We start from the raw sequence: 20,228 nt of genomic DNA on the forward strand, positions 1-20,228 counted from the left end.
TATACAGGTACACAAATGCCAGGGCAAAATAAATTCGTATATAACTACTGTTATCTATAAGCAAAAATATTCATAATCAATATCTAACAAGATATGTAATGATATTGATCCAGGGTATGTTCAAATGGAGCACAGTGGTGACGCTGAGAAGTCAAGTTTGAAGCAATCTCTAGTTTCATCATACAACAGAGCCCTGGCTCCAAAAGTAAAGGCCACTGTTACTGCTGCTCTCAGTAATGCTGCTGCTGCTCCAGGAGATGCTGTAACACTAGGTAACCATCTGCCGACTTCATGGCAAAAAGTCTACTCAGGAATCCAACATTTTCATGAAATCATTGCCAATAACAGCATGCAATAATCAAAACACCTTTATCCGCAACTACAACAACAAAGCGTTACCCCAAAATTTTGAAATTGATTACATGAACCAGATTCTGTATTGTATTGATTACAGGAACCATATTCTTCCATTCAGTTATATTTCGGGCTTTCTCCTCTTCCAAGTGCTATGGCATGTACCCATACAGTTCAATTTCTTGGTATCTGAAATTTATTGAAATATAATTTCTCACCAAAACAGTGATTCGAAAAATGACATTATAATTTACATGATATTTCTCAGATAACAGAGAAAAGAACAGGAAGAAGCATCTATCAGCTAACCTGAAAATGCAACCAAAATCTTCCAGTATTTCTCCATAGATTAAGTGGTTTTAAACATCATAGGAAAATAGTCAACAATCTCCAAACTAAAAATAACTATTTCATGCAAACATCAGAAACCTGACTCCAATCCTTGTTAATTTAATCAGGAAGCCAAAGATCAGGCAACCAAGATCAAAAGAACCACAGCAGAATAAACTGGTTCAGTCAATTCACCATCCTCTTCCACCGAAGTCTCAAAGAACGCCGCCACGAAACCTTCAACTCTCTCCGTGTATTCCAAGTAATCGTAACTGCACTTCTCGCTGGCTCAATTTGGTGGCATTCAAGCATCCACAATGTACAAGATCGACTCGGCCTGCTCTTCTTCATTGCCATCTTTTGGGGAGTCTTCACATCTTTTAATGCCGTCTTCACTTTTCCACAAGAACGAGCAATCTTCCTGAAAGAAAGAGCCTCAGGAATGTACACACTATCTTCGTATTTTATGGCGAGAATGGCTGGTGATCTCCCAATGGAGCTAGTTCTTCCTACTGTGTTTGCCTTCATTTTATATTGGATGGCAGGACTTAGGCCTGAAATTGCAGCGTTTTTGCTTACACTTGTCGTGCTTTTGGGTTATGTACTTGTTACCCAAGGCCTTGGTTTGATGGTGGGCGCAGTGATTATGGATGCAAAGCAAGCATCCATGGTGGTAACGATCACAATGCTGAGTTTTCTATTGACAGCGGGTTTCTATGTTCAGCATGTACCGAGTTGCTTGACTTGGTTAAAGTACACTTCCCTTACTTTTTACTGCTATAGATTACTCATTGGAGTGCAATATAAAGGAAATGAGATGGATCGTTATTTGGGTCAAAAATCCGCGGAAGAGGGGATTTTGAGCCAGGTTAGTATTGGAGAGAGCATTATAGCACTGATTACTATGTTTGCTGGATACAGGATTTTGGCTTACATTGCTTTGAGACGCCTCAAAGTTTAAGCTGATAAAAGGGGAGATTGGTTTGGAAGTGGAACATCCAGCTCCGGAGTCTGTTCATCAGAAATAATGCAGTAAGCAACGAAAAGCCTATATTGAACATAACAGTCGGCAGGAAATGCAAATTTTGTCGGCAGGAAATGTAAATTTTGTGCAAATTGGCAAATCCGAGATTCTAACATTAAAGCAACCGTGGATGTAATCGATATAAGAGAACACTGTAGGAAGCATAAGTAGGTCGTTTCTGTTGCTAGATATAACAATGACCAGCAACATGTTGTGACGTTCAGCAGCAAAGTTTCGAGCTTAAATACCACATTCACTCACATTAAACAAGCTTGTTATTGGAAAAATACTTTGATGATTTTGCTTACTCAATATCTTTTGCTTTAGAAGGGAGGAACGCTACTAGTCGAGTCATAGGCAGTGTCAAGAGATTATGTGCGCGCACATGTGTATCCATAGACATAAACATATGTAATGGTCTTATGTAACACGCTCTTTGAATGAATTGCAGAAAACTTAACATGCCAGTAATTCAATGGTAGTACGAATATATAATACGATGCCACTGCAGTTACTCAATATCTTACGCGAGAGATGCATCTTAAGATAATGAAAGTAAACCTAAATACAGCACAAGAGAAGTCTAGTTCACATGAATCACAATTGCACATAAAAATGGACAATTATTAGGATGGGTTAGTATCAGTTCCCAACACGAGCAAACTATAATCCGAGTTGTGTGACTTGTGTCAAATATTGGGTAAAGTTGACATACTAGCGCTCATGCCTGACTTAAGCTTCCAATATCCCTTTTATCGTTCTCTTGACAAAATACTGATTTTGTTCTTCTGTTGAGAGGAGACTGGACAAATTTTCCTTTCAGTTCCCCAGAAAGTGACAGGCATATAATGTTTTGGTTTCAGTTTTATCAGTCACATTCTAATGATGGAAAATTTGAAAGAACAAAGATGGTGGACCAACCATACAGTAAAGGTCAATATTGACTTTGAGAATGGCATAGTGCTAGAGTAATGCTTCTCTCTTTTCAAAGTGACGTTTGAGGTCAAAGACGCAAGGGGGAAGAACAAAATCTTCTTCACTCATTATTACCAATATCCTAGCATACCCCAGAACAATATTGAGATGGACAGCTGCTTGGTTACGATGAGTTCAACACGGAATTAAGTGATTAAAAGCTGTATGTTCTTTTTATTAGGACAATTTCTTGTAAACTATTCTACACAAACAAACTGACATTGAATGTATTATGTTATATAAAAAAAGCTGCAAAGGGCAGTTAACTAAACACGAAAAATCGTGCAACCTGCATTCCGGAAAGTAAACACTGTCAAAATTTTCATATAAAATAAGGAAGTGGGATTTTTAAAAACCATAACTAGTTGATAATGGAGCATATAAAATGTGCGAGATTCACTGTTAAGCGCTTTAAAGCAAAACTCAGGGCATCAAAGGCAGCACTAAGGGAGGTCTCAAGGACACAGAGCCACTAATATTTGCTGGACGGTTCACTTGGTAAAAGTTATATAGTAGTAAATAGAGAATCAAGCAGGGATTCAGGAACCAAAGAGCAGAGGATGAATTAGAATTCTATTTTGAATTGCTTGAAAAGGAAGAAATTTTGACAAATATGATTCCAAGATAAAATATTGAGGTTTTTGCAGGTAACCAATAAATGCATCCATGTTTTGGAAATACAGCAATAGGGATACAGAGTATATATATTAAAAGAGGTAAATACATGGTCGCCCATAAATAGAGCAAATTCCCCTGGGAAGCTGATGTGGCGTTCTTTATACTGATGTGACATCATAACAGCACCATTTGGATGTCATATTGATGAAACAACGGGGCATCTGCCAGATCATCTGCGTGGACCCTCGTCACATTTTAGGATCCTACCTTCAGAGTTTGTCCACTTATTAGCAATTATGAATGGGGGAAAGGAGATTGAAGTAGACCTATAAATAAAGCAGCAGGGCGGATAGTATAGACTGAGGATTAAAGCAGAGGGAATCTTACTGAATTTATAAAAGTAATTAGAACCTATCAAGGACAGATGATAGCAGAATTCAGTGCATACTGATATAAAAAACCACAATTTGCAATCATTTATTTTATAGGCGATGGAGAAAAAGCAGATGGATATTGTTTCTAAGAGTAACACAAGAACATCTACCTACGAGAAAAGCAAAGCTGACGAGCTCCACCAATTTACGCGGAGAAGGAAAATTATTTGTCAAGACATCAACAAAGGCTGTATCTCACCTCAATGACACAAATTAAAGCAAAGAGGAAACTTTACAAGATTGTGTTCAATCATCGCATAACAAGAAAAAAGAAAAGGAGAATATGGAAATGAGGCTGTGTGAGGAGTTAAATGTTAAATAACCAACTGAGCACTATATGAGAAAACATCAAGCAGAATGCTTATCCAAAAAATGGAAACAGTGAGACCATCAAGCATTTAGATACATAATAGATTGTGTCCCACACTCAAGATAGAGTAAATTCTAGCAAATTTAGCTCTCAGGTATGAAGTCATGATACTCATCTGCCATGTCCACCTATAGATGGAATAGTCAAGTCTTGTTAATCTGCATCACATAACAAAGGTTGTAGACAGGATGACTGACTGTATTAAACTGCATATATAACTTAATTAAATTTAAAAAGCTACTTACATCTGTCCCAGAAGCCTTACACTTCATAAAGAATTCCAGGTGAGAAGAGATGGAGGGAATATATCCTACATAAACTAGACATAACCAAGGTGCTCAACTTCACGTTCAGAGGTTGGGTCACTTTGAGATGGTCTCAGAGCCATTTCGTATCTTACTGACTACAAATCTCTAAAGCGAATTTGAAAAAAAAAAGATCCTGCTCCAATGAGTCCAGACTTAAACCCATGAAAGACTCTCAACCTGTGGGGCATGTTAGAATATAAAACAGTAAACCTCAACTCTCACCATAACTTTGAAATTTTGGTGTAGTGGCAGGGACCTATGTTGCACGGATACGGATACGGGACTCGGATACGACGCGGACACGGATACGGGATACGGCAAAATCCAAAAAAATAGGATACGGGGATACGGCAAAGAATTATTTTAAAATTACTATTATTATAGAAAAATTTAGTGAATTAAAGTATTAAACTTGTACGTTAATTTTCATTCAAGCTTGCAAATTATTCAAACTTTCATACTAGTATATTGCATCACTAACAACTATATTGCTAAATTTTATTTTATTCTATATAGGTTACAAATGGCGAATCAAGTTTCAAGTTTCAAGTCAACTAGTTGCACTACGCCACTACACCTAGCTCAAATAGCAAGAATCAATACTCGTACTCTCGCAGTGTCACACACGAAATCAAATAGTAGCACATTTTCAACAATTATGACCGATATGTATTAATAAGAAACAAGCAATTAGTTCTAAAAAAACAAATAACACTTAACAGTGATAATAATAAAAAAGAACCAACAGTTAACAGTTAAGACAAATCTCTCCTTAAATCTCTCTTTGTAAAATAGTTAACATTTCAACAGTTAAAGACAAATCTCTCATTAAATCTCTCCTATTATTAATCAAAATAGTCCACAAACCAAACTTTAATAATTACCTATTATTAATTAAAAATAAGTTTAGTGGCTTACTATCTCAAATCATTAACAATTAAACATTAAAAAACATTGCTTTATAGTTAAATAAGAAACTATTAACAGTTAATAGTAAATGGCTTAACAGTTATAGTTAAATAAGTAAATGACTTAACATTCAAAAAAAGAAAAAAGGAAAAAAAGAAACGGAAGCAGCAACAAGAAAAGAAAAAAAAAGTGAAAAATGAAACGGGATTGGATAAGGATCTCAAATATAGACCCTAACCCGGAACCAAGAAACCAATCCCATGGTCCTCAATCATCATCATCAAATCACAAACCCTAACTCTCATATAATCTGCCCCTCCCCCCATTGCTTTCGCTTTCTCACTCTTCCCTTCAACAAAGAGAGTAAAAAGAGAAAGAAGGAGATAGATGCCGGACGAGGAGCACCACTTCGAGAGAGAGACGAAGAGATCGAGAGAGAGAAAGACGAAGAGATCAAGAGAGAGAAGACGAGATCGACGAGGACGAGGTCACCTAGCAGTGACGAGTGGAGCCCCCGGAGCAAGAGAGAGAAGACGAGCGACGAGATCTGACCTAGCGAGAACGAAGACGAGATGGACGAAGCTGCGGCGGCGTAGGACTCGGGTGAGCGATTTAGGGTAATGTTTTGGGTTTGGGTTTGGGTTTCGGGTTGTCTTTCACTGTGTGGGATTTTTTTGTTCGACGTCAGGATTTTTTTTCCTTTTGTTCACGAATCCCAACTGTGTCCCCCCTTGGATTGACCGTGTCCCCCCTCGTTTGACCATTGACTCGTGTCGGACACGGATTGACCGTGTCCGACACGTGTCGTGCACGTATCGAGCACGAATCGTGTCTGATTCGTGTCGGACACGGATTCGTGGCCTCCGGGGGAGTATCCGTGCTTCATAGGCAGGGACTTTAAGATATTTAAGATAATGAAAAAATAGTTATTTTTGGCGGGGGTAAAGTTTTGCACATTATGAACATTGCATGCAGAAATGGACGTTGGATTACAGGAAGTCTAAAAAAGAAAAGGAAAAAAATCGAAAAAGCAATGTGATCAAGGTGTCTGTTCGAGGAGGTAGGTGAGTTTATGCAGGTATAGAGTATGGCATGGGTGAGGTTAAGTAAATTAATATAATTAGATAAATTTACTTAATGACTGTTCTAATTCAGCTAATACGTACGTATGGAATTATGATCAAAATTAATTTAGATGGCACCTCTAAATATTGTAATCAGCTTTAAACCAAGTTTGCTAATAAAATATATGACCATTTACTCAATTATCAAAAATTTTGATAAATTTCCCCACGGAAACCTCCCAAATTATCACCTTCTGAGATTTCGTCTCATATGAAATCTTACCAAAGACCAAAACCAGGTCTAGTGAAACCTTACCAAAGACCAAGAACCGAGTCATTACAATTTCTAGGCTTCAAGAAATTCACAACTAATAATTTATAATTCGATTTGAGGTATTGACTAGGCATAGAGATAAAAATGCAGGTCTCCAAAGCCAGCTTTAGGCACCTGTGAGACAATACGGCTTGACCTGTCTTTGTTTATCATAGGACAAACTAGACATTACACGTGTGATCTGGCCATCAATATATGAGTAGCTCAGTGAAAAGCTCTTACGGAACACCGAGATCAATGTGGGGATTTCTTTTACAGTTTACTAAGAAAGAATCCTCTTTGATTCTCAGGGATTTAGCATCTAAATTTTCTCTAGTTGATGCCCCTCTCATACTGCTATCCATAACATGATTAAGATCGTGATGGGAAGAAGATTAACCTTCCACAAACCCTGGACTCGATCAGTGGTTCGCATATTCACACCAAATATTATCTTTCAAAATTAACCTGTTACACCCTAGTTATGAATTTCCTTAACATCAGATATTTTGGCCTAAAATTCATTATTTTTTAACATTCATGTTCATTTTTTGGCTCCTCATATTTCATTGAAGATATCTGGATTATCACAAAACTCACTAATTATGAGGATCTTCCTTTGTTATTCCTATATTCTGGAAATCATGATCCTCTCTGTTCAAAAGCACCAGTACTGTAGTTTCATAGAAAGTATATATTGGGTTTTGTGGCCAACTAGCAGTATAGATAGTATCTAAAAGGCTTGTATAAGTTTACGGCTTATATATTAGGTTAAGAGGAAGCATTAAAATAAGTTTCAGAGAACAAGCATGTGAAGGTGAAGATTAAGTTTATCTCAGAGTCAGTCAGGCACCTTCCCACAAATCACAATTATATAAATCAACTACACTTGTTAAGCAACTCCCTGGATGTTACTTAAATCCATATCCCCTTCATCATGAATAATAAGGATATATTGCAAATTTATCTAAAATGACTGGACTAAACACAAAAAATTAAGATGTTTTTGGTTTCTAGTGTTCGAATATACCCTAACATCATAGTTAGCAGGTGCAACATGACTGCCTCATATAGATGAGGAAATTCACCAAAGGAAAGTGGAGGGGATGGGGTTCAGTGGTTCATCTACCTACTGCTATTAAACCTCAATTATAAAATTTTACGTATGTGTTTCTCCTCTCTTCCAGTCTTGCTCAGCAGCCACGAGCAATAATAGGGTAGGAGATTTCCACTGGAAGACATACCCATTTGTTTCGTGTTTTATAAATTAAAGTTGAATATAATACCTGAAGTATTTTGAGATTTTTGTTTTTAAAGTATCATTAGCTTGTTCCTAAACAGCTTACAAAGGTTTAACACAATTTTTTAGACATATCCACTGACATTTGGATAAAGCCTAAATGGTGATGTCTAAGAATCAGATTAAGAGGAACCATGAAAAAGAAAAGGTTAAAAAACATATGCATGTGAATGTGAAGAGTGGACTAAATTATCTCCAATTATATCTAAAAGATAAGATGAGATGACTAATTCTAGTTGGACTAGGACCTTAAGTTATCGCTTTCTCTCCATAAAATACAGTACATAGAAATTCAGAGCGCTGCAGAATAGTTACTGAAAAGAAAAGTGTTGGCATCTCCTTCTTCCTCCAAAGGTGGTGGCAGACCTTTTTTTAACACAATGTGGTGCGGTTTTTCCTGGCAGGTGTAGAAAAGTGTCTGACCAAGCTACTGAAGAGTGAAGACAGAGTCACAGAGAAACAAGTAATCTCTAAAACAGACTTTACGATTCATAAGAGTTAGAACTGGTGGTTAAAGTAGAGTCAATTACTGCATTTCTGTATAATTTTGTGAAGCAACTGGACTTACCAGTCCAGAATTTCAATACGGCCCCCCGCCCCCCCGATGCCCTTTCATCCGTATACTTATTAATAAGTAGTAAAAATATACAAAACAGCTTGTCTTAGGCACCAAATTAAGACGACATTGGGATCTACCGATCTAGCATTGGAAACTTACCAAAGCAATGTCAGGTAGGCAGTTATCCAAAAGAGAGCCTCTAATAGATGATGTAGGTACTGAAGAAAGCACAATCAATATGAGGATGAGGAGAGGGAGGGGACAGTGTCAGTGGGCTCCGACAACTCACTACAAAGTTCCAAACTTCCACCTATGCATCTTTCCAATCTTTCACTCCCTTGGTTGGGAGCTACAGCAACAACAGGCGTTTTTCACTGAACTCGGACAATTTTTTTCCCTTTGGTATGAGTCTTGACAGATTGCACTTGCTTCGAACATGAATGACTTTTGAATTTTTTTTTTTTTTTTTTGGGGTGGGGGGGGGGGGGGGTTGGGTTGGGTGGGTTTACTAGAACATGGTTATCTTGTACCTAACACGTATCTTAACTTATCATCATTAAATTTTTTATTTATTTATTCTTTCCACCACAGTCCTCCAAAAAACTCACAAATTTTAATAGAGGCCAAAAAAGATTATTAATCTTTTGGCTCAAAAGGTCATGCTCAGTACTTTACAAATAAGGAGGAGAAGGACAATGACTGAGTCTACCCTAATATGGCTTCTCCTAATAAAGCTGTGCTACTCAGCTTAATGCGTATTGCTTAATACTTTAATAGTAACTAGTAAGCCTTACCGCCCTGATCTTTCTCCATTTCTAATGCAACCAAAAGGCTTCTATTCTCTTAAAAGGATCCAAAAAATTAAAAATTGCGAAAGAATTTCGTACAGGTTTATCTAAAATTTTCCTTTATTCCTTTTCTTTGGAAGGACTAAGATGGATGATTCACTATGAAGAACGGTCCACAAATGCAACGGAATAGTTGTTGCTCCCATCATCAACCAAATCATACATGGATTTACCAGACATGTAAAGCTTCATGCTAGGTTCATATCCAGCCATGGTCGCATCAATTCAATGAGGGCATGATAGGCAATGTTACATTAAACGCTGGGCGCTTCTAGGTGTCGGACTTGACGCCCAGCGCTTAGTCGCCTAGGCGGGCGCCTAAGCGGTTTTTGGGCTTTTTTTTTCATTTAAGTGGTGGTCGATGAGGTTTTGCTGAAGGTCGGAGGAGATAGTGAAGATGTTCATATTTGGAGGTTAATGGAGTTTGGAGGACGTGTAGGCTACGACACATAAAATCACAATCAAGGCCTATAGGGTGCAATCTACGTAAGCAGACAATGCTCCCCTAAACGGTCGTAAAATCTAGGTGGGTAGCCTAAATACCGCCTAGGCGCTAGGCGCTAGTTAGGCGGCCTAGGTACTGCCTAGGTCTAGGCGTACGTTTAAACGGACTAGGCGGAGGTTTTTTAAAACAGTGATGATAGGAATATGTTGATGGAAAAAAAACATGCTATTAGGCCCTGTTTGGTTTGAAGGAAAATAGAGGAAAAGAAAAAAAATGCAGTAGAAAGTAGTTTTTCCAAGTTTGGTTCGGAAGAAGCTGAGAAAGAAAATGATTCTTAAAATCACCGTAGAAAACCACGTATATACCCCTTCTATTCCCCTTTCCCTTCTTGATCAGAGTGAAAATGAGGGAGAGGGAGAGAAAATTTCTTTCGGTGCCTCCTTCAAAATTCCCAACTTCATCCCGACCTAGGCGACTCAGTCCCCCCTACGCCGCCGCCATCTGCCTCCGCCTCGTCGCCTCCTCCTTCGGCCCCGTCGCCTCGGTCTCCGCCTTCGCCAACCCCTACGCCTTCCTCCACCTCCCCTCCTCCCAACCCTAGTTCGAGCAACCCTAATTCCTTCGCGCTTGATTCATGGGTCATCGATCAAACCCTAGTGCTCTCTGATCCTCTCCAGATTCGTGGTTGTCAACATGAATCCAAATTCATCGTCAAAGGTAAATTTTACTCATATTTTTAGGAAAATTCTACTCATATTAGATTGCAATCGAAAACAATGATATGTAGATTATGACTAATTATGATTCACATCCTGCATTATCATAGCAGAAAAATATAAAGATTTTATCCTTTATTCAACATTTTTCTCTTTTTGGTTTGAACTGTTCTGAAACTTTCAGTATATTACCTATTACTAACAATCTCAGGCCGTTGAACCGCAAGCCCAATCCAAAGACAACGCCCAAAAAATTATGCCCACCAAAACACCCATTTATTTGTTTATTGATTTATGATTCATGAATTTGATTGTGCATCATGTTCTGCGGGCGAATTCAAATACTGGTTACATTTTCGTATTGAATTTGATGTTCAATGTTGATTTTGGGTGCCATGTGTCGGAAATGTGTGGAGCATTTAGCTACGGATGTGTGATAGTACTCGCTATAATTGATTTATAATGTTTGGAATGATGGAAAATTGTGGTATGAAGTTGAACCTTGAATCAATGAATATAGTGATGGATGAATGGTTGTGTAAATTTGGCTTCATAACCCATAATTCTTCAACAAAAAATCAAGGAATTGTTGTGTACAAAGTAATAAATCTAGTTCTTCGGAGTCTTGATGAATATGGTAATTTAACAAAACTACAGGGTTAAGGTATTTGGGACATCACTACAAATGTATAAATTCCATTCCTTTGTAATGTTCAAACTAAATACCAGTACTTTTTTTGTGTTAGCTTAAAGTTCTTGGAGAGTTTAGACACGCTACCACAATGTTCATATAAAGTTGTGTGTATGTAGATTCCAACTTTATTTAATTCTAAAAGTTCACTCTTTTCAAGAATAACCTACGTTTGTTTAATCCTATACAAAATCTGTGTACATATATAAAGCTATAATGTTAGTGTAAGAGTGAAATCAAAGTAAATCTTTCTTTTTAAAATTTGGTAATCAACTCTATGTTTCTGTTTAAATTTTCTTTAATCATCCGTGTGCAAGCGTTAAAAAGATGCAAACTTAATATGTAGGTGATATGTCTAAAAACTAAAAGGAAGACTGGCTATGATTTGTAAATCTGGTTATAGTAGTGTCTCTCTCTCCGAGTTACTGAGTGAGACTTTTAATTCTTATTTCAATGCGAGATTAAGAATTTGTAGTAACATTGTTAGAAAATATAAATGTTATAGTTCAATATCATGTGCTTCGACGACTAAAATATGATCTTACCAGTTGCCAACTTCTGTGTATTTCATCATTGACCCAGTCCTGCATGCACAATGCACAGCCTTTGTATTAGCCACATAACTGCCAATTTCAGTTACTTTTGCTGATTGCATGCTTATGGTTAAGAAAAAGCGTTGGATTCTATTGTTGATTGCATCAATTATGAGGTACCGCAGTGTCCATTGGAAAGTAACCAAATTCAGTTACTTTTTCTACTGCTACTGATTGCTCGTGTTGTTTGGTAACTGATTAAGAATTTTACTTTGGTGTTGTGGTTGTGCTGAATTGAGGTATACACTGATATTTCTGTTTGACCTATATGCTCTTTTTCCATGCACTCTTGCTGTTCGATGTGATTACATATGATCCTGTGATGTTTATCATTTGTATGAAAGCATGTTCATTTTTTTCCGCTCAAAATTTATCATCCCTGCATGTCTCATAACATTTGTGTTTCATGCCCCTGTAGTATGATTTGGTAAAATTGGAGTGTAATGCAGAACTTTTTATACGCTCCCTTAAAAGACTGCCCTGCTCAGATTTATTTTGTCATGTTTTAAGATTCTGCAAGTCAGGTCGAAAAATTAGTTGAAGCATTCTTGTCATGCTTCGAGATTCTATTGACTGGTCTTGAGAAAGGAATCATGACAGGATGAGTGGTACTTTCGTTTTTCTTCTAAAAGAATGTTGAGACTTCATTTTATAGGTTTTTGATGTTTATATTGTACTTATTTGAATTTTTTTGAATTAATTTCAGGGGATGAAAGATGTGAGATTGATGTTTTAATGGGCTCACTAAAGTCAAAAATCAAGGACTTTGGCAGATTTATCTCTCTTTGGTTAAGATTTTCTATATGAAATTGATTGTAATAGATTTAATTGGTTAAGATTTTCTATATGAAATTGATTGTAATAGACTTTGTGACTAGAAATGGAATTTACTTTATATTAGGATTTAGGAATATCATGACACTTACTTTAGATTTGCTTTGGTTCTTTCATTGACCTTTCTTTTTGTAAATATTATGTGTGAGAAATGTTAGTCTCTAATTAGTGGAGTTATTGTTGTGCTTGTGCTTGTTAATATTTACAAACTTGATATTGATGGCCACTCAATTTTCTTGAGTTAAGATTGTGCAAACATGTTTGGTAACTTGTATACTTTTTAAAAATATGTTAGAATAGAATCACAATTTAATATAATTATTTTTTGTAAACTGTTTAAAATCTAAATCTAATTCTAAAAAGTATGAACTAAAATTATGTTGTGATAATTTCCTTCCTCTTTTTCTCAGAAAAATAACCAAACAAGAGAAAATAACTTTCTTATGAATTTTCTTCTAGCTTTCATTACAATATTCTTTCTAACCAAACAACAAAAAGAATATCATTTCTTTTCTTTTTTTTTCCTTTCCTTTTATTTTCTTTTTCCTTTTCTTTTCTCTCCCTTTCTCTCAAACCAAACATAGCCTTAGGGTTTGTTCAGTTCCCCCTCTACTTTTCCCATTAGGGATAAAGCATTGAAGCAAAAGTAAAAAGGTTGAAGATGGGACTGATTATAGGTTTGGTTCAAAGTAAAGCATGAAATGTAATATGAAAAAAGTTTCAGATCAATCTGCAATATGTTTGGTCATTATTGAAGCCAATTGGAGGCATGCCTGCATCAACTCTTCATAAGAATGATTAAGTGGAAATTAGTAAAGGTAAATTTCACAAAACTGCCATGAACTTTGAGGGATATTGCATAACACTACCAGAAACTTTCTTTATCAAAGAAAACTACCATAAACTATCGGAAATTGTTGCTAAAAGCATTAAATACTAGGACAAAAAGGCCTAAAGTAACCGTGAAAATAGGAAAGCGAGAAAGAGTAATATAGAAGATATACAGAGTACATAAGAGCAAAATTGTCGAGAATATATCATGTGGGAAATACACAATAACTTACCCTCTGTCGTCAGGCATAGTAGTTTAGTGGAAAATGTTCATGGTAGTTGTCGCGTATAAAGAAAAGTTCATGGTAGTTTTATGCAAACCCCCAAAAGATCTACCGGTTTGGTGAAATCAACCCTTTAGTACACTGATAGCAGGTAACTTGGTGATTTCAACTGCAAATTTAATTAAACAAGATGACAACAATTTCAAGAAAGAAATAACATTAATAAGACAAATCCATGTTAAATATAAATTGCATAATTAATCTAAATTATGATATATTTTCAATAATATGGACAACAAACAAATGATTCACAACCTTCATCTGTTGGAAAAATCAAAAGTAACTAAAGGTGGTATATAAGATATGATTACAATTTCATATTTGCAACCATGAGAAATATCAAAATGATTCAAGATATAGTGCATACCTCCCAGAATGAATTTCAGATATAACACAGGCAACCTGCTTCCCCATCAAAGCACGCTCTTCAAATTCATTGTCGTAACTTCCGTCAGCATTCTTAGTGGCACTGTTTCAAAGTGAACCTCTTACACAAATCCTAAATCCCATTCCATCTTGATTTGTCCAACGATGAAACCCATTTAACCTCTCTTTAAAACTGCCCCCAACATCTCCTCTCCAACTACACCATCAAATCCCAAAACCTCTCCCTCATTCAAAAGCCCATCCATTACCAACCCCCTTAGAATTCCAACTCCCTCACTCACCATCTGATTCCTCCAATACATTCGAAACAAAATCTTATAGCAAGCCGAATCAGGCAAAACCCCCATCATCAACATTTTCCCAAACATCGCATTTGACCCCAAAACCCTCCCTTCCTTTCCTAAATGACTGATCAATGTACTAAACGTTATCACATCTGGTGAAACTGCAGAACTCAACATTCCTTTAAAAACTCTAATCCCATCATCAATCATCAAATGGTCACAAAGCCCTTTAATAAATGCATTATAGTACCTAACCTGCATTCAATATAAAAATACCAACTTTACACAAATGCATTAATCAAATGGCTATTTACACTTGATTGCTCCCAAAGTGTTATCCTCTTTTTACAGTTTGTTATAATGAAGTCCTATTTTGACGATTTCACACCCTCAAGTGCATAAAAGTAGCAATTAATTTTGTTCAACAATATCACCTAAGTGATTGAAAAACAATTTTCTTACTAAATTTCAAGTTTTTGACACCAAATTAGGGCTTTGGGGTATCAAATTGTAGAATTACCATAAATTTGACAAATTTAGGTTATCAAAATGTCAAAAACAGGTGAAATTTTTGCGTATCAAAGTTACTTCAATCAAAGTGCAAAATTTTCAATGGGCAAAGTCCTCCAACCTGAATCTGAAAACCTAAATCAGCAGCTTTACGAAAAAGCACCTCGGCAACATCAAGCTCCCCATCGTCCACTAGGGTTTTCAACAGAAACGAAAAGACCCTATTCGAACTAGAAAACTTAAGAAAGACGTCAACAGCATCGACATACCGCCCATCGTCGCAGTAAGATTTGACAAGGGGAATGAGGACGGTGGGCCCGGGAGCGAGGCCATCGCGGCGGCGCATTACGTTGAGAACAGCGCCAGCGACAGTGAACTGGCGGCGGCGAGCGAGAAGAGGGATTAGGGTTTGGTAGGTCTCGTAGTTGTGGTGGAAATTTGGGTGGCGGGAGGCGGAGGAGAAGGCGGTGAGGATTTGCTTTAGGGTTGAACTGGGGTCTTTGATTGTGTGGAGGATTTTGGAGGGAGAGGGTTTTGTTGGAGTTAGGGTTCGGGTTCGGGTTTCGGGAGGAGGGAGCCATGGGAGAGGGAGGGATGCGCGGTGGCGGAGGTTCGAGGGTTTCATGGTGGGAAATGGAGATTTGGAATTTTCTGAGGACGAAGATGGAGGAGGTGTAATGGGTGGGGCTTGGGCTTTTAGGCTTGGGCCTCGACTGTCGAGCTTTGTCGTTTCACAAGGCCCGCAGCAGTTCGATACCAGAAAACGAATTCGGCAGCTGTTGGACGTTAATTCGAGTTTCCCAATTTTGGTTTGCTATAATTGCAGTCAGAAAAGTTAGTTACATTTCATATTTCATTCTTGTTTGATTTGTTGGACAATTCTTTTCCATGAAAAACAGAAGTTAATTGATTATAAAAGGGTACAAGATCCATTAGCTAAACAAAGAAAAAGAAACTGGGGGGCGGTGTCTAGGACTGTAACTTGAAAACTGATAACCGAAAAAATAACCACACCAAAGCCGAACCATAACCGAAAAAACCGAGGAAAGAAAAAAACCGCACCAAACCGCAAAAAAATAACCAAAAACCGAAAGTTTGGTGTGGTTTTGGTTTCGGATGTCTGGAAACCGAAACCGAACCGAAAAACCGATTATATATATTGTTCCCATTTTGGTCTGAATGGGATTTACATTTTACTGACCCGGCAAATCTAGGGTTCTCCCGTCCATCGGCCCCAAATCTTAGGTTCTCTCGTCACCGGCGAAGAAATCCCTTCTGTCACGTGGTACTGTAGCTTTCCCTTTCCCCAAATGTTGGTCATGGAGGAGCTTGCTGCTGAACTTGAAGTGTTGATCTATCATCTACATGTTTCTGCTATTCGAGTTTTTCATCGCTTTTTTTTTCTTTTCGAAAACTGTTATGTGGCATTGTGGTCTGCCCTTTTTCATTTCATTTCTTTTCTTTTCTTTTCGGAAACAGTTATGTAATATGAGACAGTTCTACTTTCTACTTTTCTAGACTTGTTTTCTTTATAAAATAACCGAAAAAACCGATATAAACCAGAGAAAAACCAAACCGAACTAAACCGAACACAATTGGTTTATGAAAAAATAAGTGAAAAACCAAAACGAACCGAATCGAAAAAATAGATCGGTTTGGTGTTCGGTGTCACCTATTAACCGTACCATTCAAACCGATTAACAGTCCTAGCGGTGTCTACCCAAAATGTTGTATATGACATAGAAAGACCAAATTGAGCGATACACATGTTTGTTTGCTGACAACTTGATATGAGCCAAAGTTGCAAGTTCTCAAAAGGAAGATAGAAATTAAAAACCTAGGATATGTTTGGCAACTCCAAAAAGAGATCACGCTAGTTAGAAGTGTGTTAAAGTTTATTCAAGTAGAGGACTAACTTTTGAACTAAGGGTCTGTTCGTTTGTTTTCTAAAAACCAAGAAATGGAAATGGAAATGGTGAAAATCTCAAAACTCACCATTTCCTCCATTTCCATCCCTAAAACTCACCCACAACATCCAATAAAATATTATTTCCATCCAACAACTCATCCACATCATCTAATAAAATATTATTTTCATCTAACAACCCATCCATCACATCTAATAAAATATTATTTTTATCCAAACATCACTCAACTCATCTCTTCTCATCATTTCAAATCACTCACATCATCCAATAAAATATTATAACAATTCACCTCATCTCATTAACATTTCATTTCTTCATTTTCATCCCAAAAAGTTATGAAAACACTTTTCTTAATCTTTCTTCACATCACCCAATAATACAATGACAACTCATCTCATCTCATTTCATTTCTTATTTTTAAGAATGAACCGAACAAAAGAAAACAAGAAACTACAGGAAATAGGTTTCTTATAATTCATTTCCTTATTTTTTTTTCGCCAACCGAACACTCCAAAACTAGTTTTCTTAAAAAATCACAAACATCATCCAATAATAAGGTGACAACTAACATCATTTCAATTTCATTTCTTTGATTTCCTTCTTTTTTAGCCAACCAAACACTCCAAAAACAATTCTTCATTTTAATAGTTTTCCATTTCTTTGATTTCCCTCTTTTTTTTAGGCAAACGAACAGGCAGTTCAGCTTTACCCTAATTATTGCCAAACTAAAAATTAACCTTTGGACAAAAGCTGTAACCACTAAAACTAGTTCTGTGCAGTTATCAAGCACCCCCTAAATGTCACCTTATCAAAAAACTCTTTTTGATCAATATACAGAAAACTATGCCGGCTTTATGCCAGTTGATCTTCAACCACACACTACATTTGCAAAGGAAGTATATTTCCTACTGTAATCTTGCAAGTAATTCAAACAATAGAGTTGAAATTGATTTCCTACAATAAAACTTGATGCACGCTTTTTATCCCCAATAAATAAAGAATAGAAAAGAAAAGAAAATACGGGAAAAAATACTGCTGCAACAATTGTTATAATATGTTTTTGCATAAATCAAACAAGAGTCAAATATGAAAATTACAAATATGACCACATATTCTTTACTCTCAAACAAAAAGCTCCTCAATTTTACAAATGCTAGGCAGTTTCTGCGAGCTTATAAATGCATGAGGTCAAGATATAGTTCTGAATAGTTCAATTTTGGATTTGATGACTTATTTAGTAAAATAAGCTATTAAGAGATGAAGTTGTGAGGCTCGCACATTTTGATGTGACAACTAGCTAGGATGAGACTCATTACATGTATATCTTTTTAGAACATTGTTCGTACAATATCTATTGTTTGAGTAATAACAAACATTCATTTGTTACTAATATTTGTTTGAGATGATATAGCACATGTATATATAGTTATAAGAAGTGTGTGAAGAAAAACGATGTGAATATCAGCTCAAAAGCTGATTTCAACCATTGAACCATCGGTTTTTAACAAGGACACATTGATGATTGATGATGTCATCAATGCCTACAGAAACAGATTGATAAAATTCTAGAGACATGATGTCAAAGCATCAATGGTTTGCAAGAACCACTCGATGGTACCTCGACACCATCGATGGTCGACATGAACTCATCAACAGTAAAGTCAACTGATTGTAGATTTTAAGTATTAATCTCAGTCATTTGTCATTCCTTTTATCTCTAAACTCTACCACGTTTTGGATATCTCTTTCCTGACTAATTGGGGACTATATATCATTGAAATCAATAAAGAGAATAAAGATTTCTAGGATTTTGATTTAAGAAGAGATTTCATTAAAGGTTCTGACCCCGGGAGCCTCGACTAACTCTTATTCGCTACGCACAATATCATCGGATCTATCACAGAAAGGAGAGTTGCATTTGGAGTGATCTTCATCACCGATGTTCATCAAAATTCTCTTATATCCTTTGAAAAATGTTTGTTTTATCGAAAGGGCAATAAGATATTTCATATTATGCTTAATTAATATTAGTTTATTGATTTAAACTTATTTTTTACGGCGTACTCAACCCGGAGTAAATTGAGGGTTTATGGCATACTCAAGCGGTGTGAATTAAGGAATTGGGTTTAGCTAGCACCAGGTATTTTGTTATTGTAGATAGTTAGATTAGATGAGTAGTTTTATGGTAGATTTTAATGTGTGGTCTAGTAAGTCTATTGAATCGGGTTTGTGATTTAGGAGAAATCTTGGCATAGCGAGGAAGCTCCTTCGTCAGAAGGAAGAGTGGATGTATGATCATCATCCAAAGCACTATAAAATCTTGTGTGTTCTTTGATGGTTGTTATTTGTGGTTATTTATCGATGGTCACTTTTTTTTTATTCTACTACATATTCTGTATTTTTAGTGAAAAACAATAACAATCATATTCATCCACCTAGGCTTGCATCTTAGATCCAATAAGTGGTAGCAGAGCCTCATTACCCATTTTTAGGATTCATAACCTAAGATAGAGATGTCTAGTTTGACCATAGCAACAGCGTTTCCCTAGGGGCACACAGTTAACCCACCCCTACTTTTTGATGGGACAAACTATATCTATTGGAAAGCATGTATGAGAGTCTTTTTGTTATTCACCGATTTTGATATTTGTAGTAGTATGTAGAATGGATATAGTGAACCTACTACCATTGTAGGTGATGCTCTCGTTATCACTCCTAAAGATAAGTGGACCGCTCAGGACAAAAAAGTTATTTTTTAAATGCAAAAATTATGAATGTTCTTTATTGTTCCTTAGCTACTAAAGAATTCAATCATGTGTCAATTGTTGTACTGTGCAAAAAATTTACAAAATTTTAAAAGTTACACACAAGGGAACTTACCATGCTTGTGAGTAAGTATTTAGGATGAAACTTACCATGCTTGTGAGTAAGTATGAGAACTTCAAGATGAAGGCCTCAGAGAGTATTTAGGATGTAGTCACGCAATGGACAAACATAGTGAACAAATGATGTGTTCTAACTAAAATATTGCAAGTGCACAACTATTGTGTATAGAATGCAAGTATCGGTCTCATGAGAAAGGTATGACTAGAAAAATCCTAAAAACATTCTTGGAATATGTAAGGAAAGAAGAGTGGAGAGATCGGTTTTTGGTGTGAGTGTTGCAAATAAAAAGAGCTCAAAACAAGAAAAGAAAATGAAAGAAAGGGAATAAGAAAATAAGAAAATCAAAAGGAGAATAAAACTTAAACGAAGAAGCAAATAAAGAGTCAGAAGAAATTAAAAGAATATTCTAGGAATCTACAATTGAATCTACTAG

At 36.4% G+C, this 20,228-nt stretch overlaps 2 protein-coding genes across 13 annotated transcripts in view; one reads left to right on the forward strand and one right to left on the reverse strand.

The window, feature by feature from the left end:
* The window catches only part of LOC109823261 (ABC transporter G family member 25-like), a gene marked incomplete at its 5' end in the record, with an annotated part of 3,570 nt that extends 1,629 nt beyond the window's left edge, over nt 1-1,941 (forward strand). Inside the window, 2 exons of the mRNA XM_020389545.1 lie at nt 114-272; nt 813-1,941. Coding sequence (XP_020245134.1) covers nt 114-272; nt 813-1,645 — 992 coding nt within the window. The remainder of the gene's footprint in view (nt 1-113; nt 273-812) is intronic.
* Nucleotides 1,016-15,652, reverse strand: LOC109823646 (pentatricopeptide repeat-containing protein At3g22470, mitochondrial-like). Of its 12 annotated transcripts, none has more exons than XM_020389945.1 (5): nt 15,103-15,652; nt 14,168-14,726; nt 3,408-3,568; nt 1,619-1,695; nt 1,016-1,105 (listed from the first exon to the last, which is right to left on the reverse strand). In XM_020389945.1, the coding sequence occupies exons 1-2, from the start codon at nt 15,604-15,606 to the stop codon at nt 14,343-14,345; spliced, it is 888 nt and encodes a 295-aa protein (XP_020245534.1). In that variant the 5' UTR covers nt 15,607-15,652; the 3' UTR covers nt 1,016-1,105; nt 1,619-1,695; nt 3,408-3,568; nt 14,168-14,342. The 12 variants fall into 12 exon arrangements, with proteins under 12 accessions (XP_020245534.1, XP_020245537.1, XP_020245536.1 ...); XM_020389948.1 differs by lacking the exon at nt 3,408-3,568 and adding an exon at nt 13,750-13,909; XM_020389947.1 differs by lacking the exon at nt 3,408-3,568.

The sequence above is a fragment of the Asparagus officinalis genome, chromosome 9 (assembly GCF_001876935.1).
Source record: "Asparagus officinalis chromosome 9, Aspof.V1, whole genome shotgun sequence".
NCBI classification, from domain to species: Eukaryota; Viridiplantae; Streptophyta; class Magnoliopsida; order Asparagales; family Asparagaceae; genus Asparagus; species Asparagus officinalis.

What these genes read in the sequence shown, in the direction of transcription:
- LOC109823646 (XM_020389947.1), bottom strand. Translation starts at nt 15,606, where the DNA reads ATGAAACCCTCGAACCTCCGCCACCGCGCATCCCTCCCTCTCCCATGG. An exon ending in ATTTAGGTTTTCAGATTCAG is followed by an intron (nt 14,727 to 15,102) that starts GTTGGAGGACTT and finishes TATTGAATGCAG; the next exon opens with GTTAGGTACTATAATGCATT.